This window comes from Emys orbicularis, chromosome 10, assembly GCF_028017835.1.
Source record: "Emys orbicularis isolate rEmyOrb1 chromosome 10, rEmyOrb1.hap1, whole genome shotgun sequence".
Lineage (NCBI taxonomy): Eukaryota > Metazoa > Chordata > Testudines > Emydidae > Emys > Emys orbicularis.
The window spans coordinates 72,236,157-72,248,304 of NC_088692.1; the positions used below are offsets into that span (position 1 = coordinate 72,236,157).

The 12,148-nt window shown below is 43.8% G+C and overlaps 1 protein-coding gene across 1 annotated transcript in view; it reads left to right on the plus strand.

The window, feature by feature from the left end:
* The window catches only part of PDE8A (phosphodiesterase 8A), a 189,160-nt gene that overhangs the window by 160,015 nt on the left and 16,997 nt on the right, over positions 1-12,148 (plus strand). The window contains exons 16-18 of the mRNA XM_065412598.1: positions 3,659-3,707; positions 3,962-4,097; positions 10,696-10,894. Of these exons, the coding sequence (XP_065268670.1) occupies positions 3,659-3,707; positions 3,962-4,097; positions 10,696-10,894 (384 nt within the window). The remainder of the gene's footprint in view (positions 1-3,658; positions 3,708-3,961; positions 4,098-10,695; positions 10,895-12,148) is intronic.

Below are 12,148 nucleotides of genomic sequence, written 5' to 3' on the forward strand. Positions count from 1 at the left end.
GAGCCCAGCTGCCCTGCGGCCTGCCTGACCTGAACAGACTACATCAGTGTAGCTTGCGCCTGCAGGATCTATGTGGGGCACTACAGCACTACACATTAGCGCGCTCTTCACTTTTTACATGGGGGCTGCAGACTGGTCTACACTGGTACAATTGTTTCTCCCAGAAATCTGCCACCCCGAGGCAGTTGTCTAGTTTGCCTACAGCTTGAGTGGCCTTTGCATCTTGGTCCTGCTTTGAGCAGGGGGTTGGACTAGATGACCTCCTGAGGTCTCTTCCAACCCTAATATTCTATGATTCTATGATCTACTCTTTGAATTGGCACATATCACTAATTCATTGCTCACTTCATTCCATCTGAACCAACCTCTGTAAATGTGTGTTCTGATCCCACACAACCCCCAACGTCAGTCCATGATCACATGGCATAAGGATTCACAGAAAGTTAGGGTACCATAATATACAAAATCCTCACTGGATATAGAACAAAAACTTTTACAAAGCAAAGGGAGAGTCAGAGAAGGGATGTTTCAGAGGGTTAATGTATTGATTTTTAAAATGATCTACAAGAAACATTTATTCAGCAAAGGATCAGTTGAAGATTAAATGAAATTATTCCAATTTATGTACAAACGGCATTATATTGATAATCTGGCAACACAAGCAGAGGATGCAGCTGCTCGTGGTGAACAAGGAACCGTCTACGAAATGACATGGCTTATCAGTGGTAAATGGCAGACACCAACAAACACTCTCATCAGGAATAAACAAGGACACCTACTAACAACCAAAAAAGAACAAGAAATGCGCTGGACAGAGCATTTCAAAGAATTGCTAAACAGGGAGCCACCTAAAGAGGAAGCAAACATCCAGAAGGCAGAAGAAGATCGTGATATCAACGCAGACACCCCAGCTAAGGAAGAGATCATTCAAGCCATCAAATCCTTAAAAAATGGGAAAGCTCCTGGTAAGGATAGCTTGAATGCAGAATTGTTCAAGGTACATCCTAAATTAGCAGCATCTATCCTGGCCCCTCTATTTACATCAGTCTGGGAAAGGGAAAAAGTGCCAGATGAGTGGACCAATGGGGTTATAGTGAAGATACCAAAGAAAGGAACTCTTGGTGATTGTAATAACTGGTGTGGTATCACACTTTTATCTGTGCCAAGCAAAGTATTGTGTAAGATCATAGTCCAGCGTATATTAGAGGCAGTTGATAGTGTCCTCAGAAAAGAGCAAGCTGGTTTTCGGAAAGGGCGTGGATGCACAGCCCAGATCTTCACTCTACGAAACATAATAGAACAGTGCTTAGAATGGCAACGGCAACTCTACATAAATTCCATAGACTTTGAGAAGGCTTTTGATAGCATTCACAGGACCAGCCTATGGCGCATTCTGCAGGCATATGGAATTCCTTTCCATGTCATAAATGTCATCAAAAGCTTCTATTTCAATTTTACGTGCAATGTTGATCAGAGTGAGCTCAGTTTTGAAGTCAAAACAGGAGTACGTCAGGGGTGTGTCATGTCTGCAATCCTCTTCAACATTGCCATCGACTGGATAATGCAGCGTACAACAGAAGACATGCTAAGAGGCATTAAATGGACACTCTTCTCATCCCTTGAAGACCTGGACTTCGCTCTCCTATCACATACCCAACACGATATACAAGAAAAAACAACTCGACTCAATGCATTCAGCCAGCAAATTGGACTGAAAATCAATCGCAATAAGACAGATATCATGACCTTTAATATTGCCTCACTATCAGCAGTTCGGATAGAGGATTATGTTCTCACCAATGTAGAAACATTCACATACTTGGGCAGCACCATCAGCCAGGAAGGTGGAACAAGCCAGGACATCCGGAACAAAATCAGTAAAGCCAGGAACACCTTCAGGAGCTTAAATACAGTCTGGAAATCATCAAAATACAACACCAAAACCAAACTCAAGATTTATCAGAGCTGCGTACTTTCAACATTACTTTATAGTGCAGAATGCTGGGGAATGAGAAAGTATGACATGTCCAAACTGTCTTCATTCCATACAACCTGCCTCAGAAAAAATCCTCCGTATTTTTTGGCCCAGAAAAATCTCAAACCAAGATCTATTGACACAGTTCAGCCAAGAGAATCTGAGCACCATCATTGCCAGGAGGCATTGGAGATGGATCGGTCATGTGCTTCGGATGGAAACTGATTCCATCACCAGAGTAGCAATAAGATGAACACCTGAGGGCAAGCAAAAACGAGGCCGCCCGAAAACAGCATGGCGAAGAGCTGTGGAAGCTGAGCTGAAAAACCTGGGGCACAGCTGGGGAACCACTGAAAAACTTGCCAGAAACAGATAGGAGTGGAGGAGCTTCGTCACTGCCCTAAACATCAGAGGCATAATAGGAACGTGATGATGATGATCTCATGTACAGGAGAGTGTCTCTGTGTGTCATGTAGGCTATTATTATTTGAATTTTATTAAACTCAATATGGGAAGGGCATTCAGAATCAGAACATAGCTTTGCCATCTGTAATCGGATCTGGTATCTCAACTGTAACAAAATCTAGTCCTTTATTCTCGAGGACACACTGAGTCTGGTGTCTTGAATATTTGTGTCACAGCAGTGCTATTGAAGAAATGTTTAACTTGCTTTAGCAGCAGGACAGCCTTCCCCATAAGTCACAAAACTCCAGACTAATTTACTTACAAATCTTAAAATAGAAACTAGATGTAATAATTCTTATAAGTGCAGACATTACACAGGTCAGATATGGCATCCAGATTTGCCTCTGTTGTACACTAGGCATATAATGTTATTAGTAAGTTAGAAAGGTGTGTTTATAAAGGGATTTTTTTAACAACTAGTTTATACATACAGGGCCAACATTAATTCACTGCATCTAAAAGATGTTGGGCTAAATCCTCCTTGCATCTGTGAAGCAAGCAGGAATTGGTCCAATATTGTTAAACTGATGAGTTTAAGGGTAAATATCAAATACATAATTCTGTTTATTTTAACCATTAAGGGCAAGATTGTGCCTTTAGGCACCAGCCCAGAATTAAACCAGGGAGGCACTGACACTCAGGTATATATCTCTGAGGCACATTTCCTCCCTGCTTTCTCCTTGCCCACAGTAAAATGTTACTGGCCTGAACTAGCAGCAAGTCACAAGAGCCACTGTACTGGGCTGCCAGGAGAGGTGGGTGGAGCCAACACTCAGTCTGTTCCCTGCTACTCCTCACCCACTTGCTCTACAGGGAGTGAGTGGACACATCCGGACCCAAGGTCCAGATAGCACATACAAAGATGGAAGCAGAGTTCTTGCTGTGGGCATATTGTCTGAAACCACAATACTAGGCTTAAGAAATTACTGCTCAGATAGAACCTAGTTAATTTTGTGACCTGCATCTTGCTATCTCCCTTCCATTATGATCTACCGAGAAGGTGAAGTATTTGTATAGGCATATCTAAAACATTTGGATATAAACAAAGACAGACAAAGTAAGATAAGATAGCTTCTAAGGATGAAACAGGACATAGTCAAGCTTACGCAGAATCATTGCACTATTAGTTAGTGCCATGTTAGATAACTTATACAGTACTTTACATTTGGAACAGAGAGTACATGAGAACTTTTTTGATTATCAATTTTCATTTAACAGGATGGTTTACGAAGATTATCGGGAAATGAATACATATTGTCAGCAAAACGTAAGTTTTCTCTTTGCAGTTTTGGGGATGCTAAAAATTGTGATCTAACAGATTTAAGAAACATAGTAAATGTTTTGATCAAATGTTCCAAGGACTTTTTATTTTTTTATTTATACACAATTTTCTACTGCATTACAAACAGCAGCAGAGGAATTGCTAAGAAAGTTTAAGGTTTTGCAGAGAAGAGAAGCCACAGTGTTTAGTAAAAGTATCACAGTAAATTATTTTTATTTCCCAAATATATTCCTTAACAGAAACTCATCAGGTTCCTGGCAGTTTGATCTCCCCTATCTCCCTTAATGACATCCCACCACGGATAGCACAAGCAATGGAAAATGAAGAATACTGGGACTTTGATATCTTTGAACTGGAGGCTGCAACCCATAAAAGGTTAGTAAGGCAAAAGAATTGTAAGTTAAAGCTACCAAGAATTAGCTGCTGCTTCGTCGTCATAGTCAGCATTTTAATTTCTATATCTCTACTTTTCAAACTGGGATCCCTTTTTTCAAAAGGAGAACATGTGTAACTTCCTCATTTGCTCATGTTCCTTGCCTTCTTACTTGCTTCCCATACTTTTAAGTACCTTCTGCACTATCACAAATTTATTTTCTGCTGATTTCTACAGAGAAATATTGGCTGCATCTGAAGCCCTCATATATCTTTTGATGTGGCATTGAAAAAAGGCAACGCCATTTTGAAAGCCTTCCCTTTCTTTTCACATTACTAGAAAATCTTGACAGATCTGGCTGTTGGATTCTGGGAATCCAAATTATATCCATTTTGAACTACAAACTACGTGCAGTATGAGTTCACTGTGCTTACAGAAAGTATTAATAGATCACACCTTATTTCTGCTCCTTGTAGCCAGAGTGTATTTATTTCTAAAAACATTGACTTCAACTGGGAGTAGGAGAAGGGCTCCAATTCTATAAACTCAACAGACTACACTTTTGTTCATACTACAACGTACAGACTCCTTATCTGTCATTGCATAGCTGTAGATCAGGAGTTGTAACAGACTCTAATATACTTCAGTAGCAGGAAATGCAATAATTAACCTTATAACTCCATTATAAATCCCTGTTTTTACTCGTTGATACCTGTTAAAATTTCCCTGTGGGGCTGAAATTTTCTATGCTTTGTCTTGGCCTAAAGGTGAAATATACTTTTGGAAATCTATTACGTCTGTTCTATGTTTCTTCTGATATCATTTGAGATTCCACAAGATTCTAATTTAGGGGCTAGATCCTGCAAAGTATTGATTATCTTACTTTTGTGTCGAAGTCCTTGATCTTTACCCAGGTTTATTTGGGCTCTTTTCTGCATAAGCCACAGAAAAAAAGAAAAAAAAACCCCAAAACACATCACAACACCCTCCCGCCCCAAAAAAAAACCCACCAAAAAAGAAACACATGCATTTGGAAAAAATCTGATGTTTTATTATTCCTTAACATGACATTGTAACTTAAGTTTCTCCATTTGCAATAAAATCTTATGTCCCGAATTTTATGCCTTTTCCTTTGCCTCGTGTTCCCATAAGTAAAGAGGTTACAGATACAAATACTTTTAAACAAATAGTAGTCAGTCCATGTGAATTATTGTGTTAAATGTGAACTTTGCAGTTAATGAAGAGTTAATTATATCACCGTCAATACGTATATGCTAACTAGGTAGTTTCTGTGTTTCTACTGGGAAGAGGCAAAAGGTGATAGATTGTTGCAGCTTTCTCTAATTAAAAGAATTATAATTTAGATCGCTCACATGTTCTTTCTTGTCCTTTCCACGTTTAAATAAATGCTAACCATTTGTTAAGAAAATTCAAGTGAGCGTTCTGTGAATCACAGCTGTGAGTAAGTTATTCGTGCTCTTTTCAAGTCCAAGTAGTCGTATGGAAGTGGTGCCAAGACAAAAAGCTCATTAAATCTAAACTCAGTGCTGTGAGAGTGACAGTTCCCTGATACAGAAGCACAGTGAGCTCTCTGCCTACTAATGCTATATAGTAATAACTCTGTCCTAGCTGCCACACATGTGAGGGTAGTTTGATTTGAAGGCCAGATGTTCTAGCATGTTATGGTGATACTATTTAAGTAGACCAACACTTTCAAACATGCCTACCAAAAGGGTAAGATGGGCGAGGTACTGTATATACTCGTTCATAAGCTGAATTTTTTTTAGTAAAAAAGGGAAGCACCAGAGAAGGGGGTCGGCTTATGAACGGGTCTAGAGAGGGAGAGGTGGGACACAGCCCCTCCCCCCAACGGAGGGAGCAAGGAGAGGCAGCACAGCCAGCAGCGCCAGAAGGGAAGACGGGGCCAGAGTCTCTCCGCTTCTGGCCACGCTGCTCTCCCCCCAGCCTCCGAAGCAGCCGCAGCTCCGGGGCTGGCAGGCTGCAGCCGTGCCGCTCGGCCCCACCCCTCAGAGCAGGCTGTGGCCGCGTCGCCCAGCCCGCTGGAACATGCTGTGGCTGCGCCGCCCGGTCTGGCCCGCCGGAGCAGGCTGCGGCCGCGCTTCCCAGCCTGCTGGAGCAGCTCCAGCCAGGCCAGAGACATCCTCCCCTGGCCCTCCCCAGATAAGGTGGGAAGGGATGGAATGGGGAGAGTGTGGGGGTCCTGGGCTAGGGGTGGGGTCATGTGGGGGATGGTCACAGGGGTTACTCCCCTGACTCCCAGCTTCTCCCCCCAAAAAAATTTCCCCACCAGTTGCTGTCCCGGCCCGTCAGGATTAGCAGCTGGCGCGCCGGGACACTTTGTTTACTTAGGTTTACCTCCGTGCCTGCGGACGCTCGAGGTAAACAAACCATCTCGGCCCACCAGCGGCTTATCCTGATGGCCGGGAGCCAAAGTTTGCTGACCCCTGAATTATAGGGTCGGCTTATGAATGAGTTATAAAATTTTTCCATTTTTACTTATGCATCTTGGGGGAGTCGGCTTATAAACAAACCGGCTTATGATCGAGTATATATGGTAATATCTTTTATTGGATCAACCAACTTCTGTTGGTGAGAGAGACAAGCTTTCGAACCATACACAGCTCTTCTTCAGGTCTGGGAAAGATGCTCCCAGCATCACAGCAAAATGCAAGGGATTTGGATGGGGGGCTAGAAACTGGGGCACACTCCCTGGAGGGGGCGTTGAGTGCTGGGGGGCAGTCCTTGGAGGGGGGTGCTGGGTGAATGGGGAGCAGTTCCTGGGTGGGGGACTGGATGCTGGAGGGGCAGTCCCTGGGAGGGGGTGTTCTGCCCTGGTCAGGGCACCCTATCTCTGCAGGACAGGCACGTGTGCCGGCCCAGTGTTGGGGGGGTCTGGATGCTGGGGGGGACAGTCCCAGTGGGGTTGCGTGATTGGGGGAATTCCCTGGCTGGGGGGGAGGAATCTGGGGAGGGGCTGGGGGACAATCCCTGGGTTCATGGGGAGATGGATGCACAGGGGAGCTGGGTGCACAGGGGCAGTCCCTGGCAGGGGGGAGGAGGGGCGTCCCCTCTTGGCAGGCAGGCTCTGCAGCTGTGCTCTCCAGGCCACACCACCGCCCAGCCGCACCACCAACAGCAGCGCAGAAGTGAGGGTGGCAATACGCCATGCCACCCTTACAATAGACTAATTCATTTTAACAGATAATGTTTTGACTTATTTTGCTAATTTAAAATGCTTGTGGTAGACATTTGCCAGTGTAGAAATGAAAGGTGCTATATTGATTTGAATCATATTACTGTCATATAATAAATGCTAAATGTTATTTTTTTGTAGATGTGCAGGTAGTATATATATTGTGTGGATGCGGCTCACATAACACACAGAGAGCTGCATATGCAGCCCACAATGGTAAATAGGTTGAGAACCACTGATCTAGGTACTTACAAATGATTGTTTCCAGTATCTCTCCAGGTATTGAAGTTAGGTTCACAGGTCTATAATTCTCTGGGTCCTCTTTGTTCCCCTTTTTAATGCTGCAGGTACTATGTTTGCCCTTTTCCAGTCCTCTAGGACTTCACCTGTCCTCCATGAGTTCTTGAATATAGTTGCTAATAGTTCCAAGATTGCTTCAGCCTGTTCCTTAGGTACCTTAGGATGAATTTCATAAGGCCCTGCCAACTTGAATACATCTAATTTATCTAAATAGTCTTTAATCTGTTCTTTCTCTATTTTGGCATGTGTTCCTTCCCCTTGTTAATATTAATTCTGTTGAGTATCTGGTCATCATTAACCTTTTTAGTGAAGACTGAAGCCAAATAGGCATTAAACATCTCAGCCTTCTTGATGTCATCAGTTATTAGCTCTCCTTCCCTGCTAAGCAGTGGACCTGCACTTTTCTTCATCTTTCTCCTGCTCCTAATGTATTTAAAGAACCTCTTCTTATTGCCTTTTACGTCCCTTGCCATTTTGTGCCTTAGCTTTTCTGATTTTGTCCCTACATGCTTGTGCAATTCCTTTATATGCCTCCTTAGCAATAAATCCATGTTTCCACTTTTTGTAGGATTCCTTTTTGATTTTCAGGTCATTAAAGAGCTCCTGTTAGAGCCATGTTGGCCTCTTACTGTTCTTCCTATCTTTCTTTCAGATCGGGATAGTTTGTAGTTGTGCCTTTAATATTGTGTCCTTGGGAAACTGCCAGTTCTCTTGAACTCCTTTACCCCTTACATTTTCTTACACAGACCTTACCTGCCAGTTCTTTGAGTTTATTGAAGTCTGTTTTTTGAAGTCTGCTATTGTCTGTATTCTGCTTCTCTCATTCTTTCCTTTGCTTAGAATCATGAAATCTATCATTTCATAGTCGCTTTTACCCAAAGTGCCCCTTCCACCTTGACATTCACAACCAATTCCTCTCCGTTGGTCAGATTCAAGTCTCAAATGTCTCTCCCCCTGGTTACTTCCTCCACTTTCTGAAAACAAAAATTTGTCCCTGATACATTCCAAGAACTTATTGGAAATTTCATGTTTTGCCATATTATTTTTCCAACAGATATCTGGGTAGTTAACGGCCCTCATTACTATCAGGTCTTGTGTTTTGGCTCTTTCTGTTCTAGAAAGGCCTCATCCACCTCCTCTTCTTGATTTGGTTGTCTATAATAGACCCCTACTAGGTTTCCCCTTTTATCTTTACCTAGAGAATTTCAGCTGGTTTGCCTCTCACCTTCTTCTGGACCTCAGAACATGTGTATATATTCTTGATGTATAATGCAACACCTCCTCCCTTCGTTCCCTGTCAGGCCTTCCTGAATAGGCTATACCCCTCTATACCAATATTTCCTCTCTCTTGGATCGAAAATACTGCTTGCTCTCTGCTTTGGGATTAGACGTTATTCCAGGCTGCTTTAATTGTCCTGTGATTTTTGTTTTCTAGTACAATGTGGGGCTTGATTCCTGCATTCCAGCTGTTGCTTCCTGAGCTGCCATGAGCAAGGAGTGCTGGAGAGAGCGTGCTGACACTCTGACCTTGTCTGCACTGTGGTGTTAGTTTTAATCTCTACATGTCCCCCCCCCCCCCCCAAATGTCTCACCTTTGCACTACCACTGCTGCAGCTCCCCCAACATTGGCAAGAGTGGGAGCGCTAATATAAGCAAGGTACTACTGACTGGTGTGCTCTAGCACTCCCTCTGGTGGAGCTGTAACACAGATACAGCAAAAACAACAAGGAGTTTGGTGGCACCTTAAAGACTAACAGATTTATTTGGGCATAAGCTTTCGTGGGTAAAAACCTCACTTCTTCAGATGCATAGAGTGAAAGTTACAGATGCAGGCATTATATACTGACACATGGAGAGCAGGGAGTTACTTCGCAAGTGGAGAACCAGTGTTGACAGGGCCAATTCAATCAGGGTGGATGTAGTCCACTCCCAATAATAGATGAGGAGGTGTCAATTCCAGGAGAGGAAAAGCTGCTTCTGTAATGAGCCAGCCACTCCCAGTCCCTATTCAAGCCCAGATTAATGGTGTTAAATTTGCAAATGAATTTTAGTTCTGCTGTTTCTCTTTGAAGTCTGTTTCCGAAGTTTTTTTGTTCAATGATAGTGACTTTTAAATCTGTAATAGAATGACCAGGGAGATTGAAGTGTTCACTTACTGGCTTATGTATGTTACCATTCCTGATGTCCGATTTGTGTCCATTTATTCTTTTGCGGAGGGACTGTCCGGTTTGGCCAATGTACATGGCAGAGGGGCATTGCTGGCACATGATGGCATATATAACATTAGTGGATGTGCAGGTGAATGAGCCGTTGATGGTGTGGCTGATGTGGTTGGGTCCTCTGATGGTGTCGCCAGAGTAGATATGGGGACAGAGTAGGCAACGAGGTTTGCTACAGGGATTGGTTCCTGGGTTGGTGTTTCTGTGGTGTGGTGTGTAGTTGCTGGTGAGTATTTGCTTCAGGTTGGGGGGTTGTCTGTAAGCGAGGACTGGCCTGCCTCCCAAGGTCTGTGAGAGTGAGGGATCATTTTCCAGGATAGGTTGTAGATGGTGGATAATGCGCTGGAGAGGTTTTAGCTGGGGGCTGTATGTGATGGCCAGTGGTGTTCTGTTAACAGATACAGCAACAGTGGGATATTTGAAGAACAATGTGAATATAGACTGGAGGGGAGTGAGTAGTGCCTCTTCTCCCTGAGCAGCAAGCACTGAGTCACCTCCAGTCTCTCTCTACTACAGGAAGATTGATGAGCCATGGAATCTTGAGGGTAGGCTGGTGGGGGACACAGAGCCCTGAGAGAGACAGAAGACTCCCTGAAACAAAAATTGTAAATGGATTTACCAGGAGAATAGAACCTGTTTAGTATTTTAATAATTCTCAGGAACTTCCAGAAGTATCAGTCCCAAATATTGTGGTTAGGTGGAAGCTTTCTACAAATCTTGAGTATATTTCTATGAACAGTTGAACTGTTATACTTAATCTGACATATCAACAGTTTAGAAATGCTTTCTCTGCTAGTCTCATTTGCTCTGTCTAGTTTTCCTTCTAACTCATTTGTTTTAAAACTTTCTGTTTGTTTTTCTCTCCAGGCCTTTGGTTTATCTTGGTCTCAAAATGTTTGCTCGCTTTGGAATCTGTGAATTCCTAAACTGTTCAGAATCAACACTGAGGTCGTGGTTACAAGTTATTGAAGCCAACTACCATTCCTCCAACTCCTATCATAATTCTACTCATTCTGCAGATGTCCTGCATGCCACTGCCTATTTCTTATCCAAAGAAAGGGTAAAGGTAAGTGTACAGTTATAAGAAATACAGTAGAGGTGGAAAATACGTGAGTAGTGGGAACATTAGCGGAAATCAACCCTAATAACTGATAGATAGGGCCAGAACTTCAGCTGATGTAAATCCACATAGTACTTGTGAAGTCAAGGGAGCAATGCTGATTTACACAAGCTGAGGAGCTGACCTATAGTATATTAGATAAGAAATTATGTCTGGTAGTAGTTTCCAGCACCACAGAGCTGAGCTGTACTTGGAAGGAGCTAGAGAAAGCCTCCTTTTAAAAGAAAACAATCCATTACAGTCACCCCAGCAGTGTGAAAGTCCAATGGGGGAGCAACATTTTCTCATTGGAAATACACTCTCCAACAGGTCTTTAAAATAAAAGCCCATTTGAGGCTGCTTTGCACCACACCATCAGAACAAAGCAGCCTTCTTCCCTGTTTGTCCTTTCCCAGGAGGATCACCCCCATATAGGGAATACCCAGGTGTCATGGAGAAAGCATAGCAGCTCCAATGCCAAACCTGGCCCTTTGCTATTGCCAACATCAGTGGTGTGGCGGCAAAAAAGGAAGCATGTCTGGGGTTTCCTTATGCCCTGTGACCATATTTGTCCATTGGGGCCTGTGATGGGGTGTGTACCTCCCACAGGCCCTGACAGGGTTTATATGGGCCTTAGAGGAGCCTGGCTGCACATGGAGGGAAAGCCAGACTTAATTGAACATGAAGATCAGCTCGGCAGGAGCTGGTGACTATGAAGCCAGGACATTTGCAGCAGAAAGAGGCTGTGGGGAGAGAGTCGGCAGTCACTCTCTGGGGGAATAGAAGAGGTAGGCAGCAGTACAAGGAGGCAGCAAGAAGTCTGAGGGAGAAGACCTGGACTTCCAGCTGCAGGATTCCTGGACTGGAACCCAGAGTAGAGGGTGGGCCTGGGGATTCCCCTACTAGCCACTGAATAAGATGAGGTGAAACCCCCTGAAGTAATGGGTGTAAGGACTGGAGCCCAGAGACAGGCGGAAGACCTGCTGTAAGGTCACTGGACTGCATCTGGGTTGGACTCTTCGTTACACCAGAAGGGGTGGACTAAAGTGTAACCTGGCTGCAGGGCCAAGTTGCGGGAAGAGAGACGACCACAACGACAGAGCAACTATCAGCAGGGGGCACCTTACAGGGAGACAGCCACTGTGCCATGTCCAGCCAATGGAGGTGAGCCTGCGGTGAGGGAATCCTTTACAGTTACAGGACCATTGGCTGCTAGTGTAA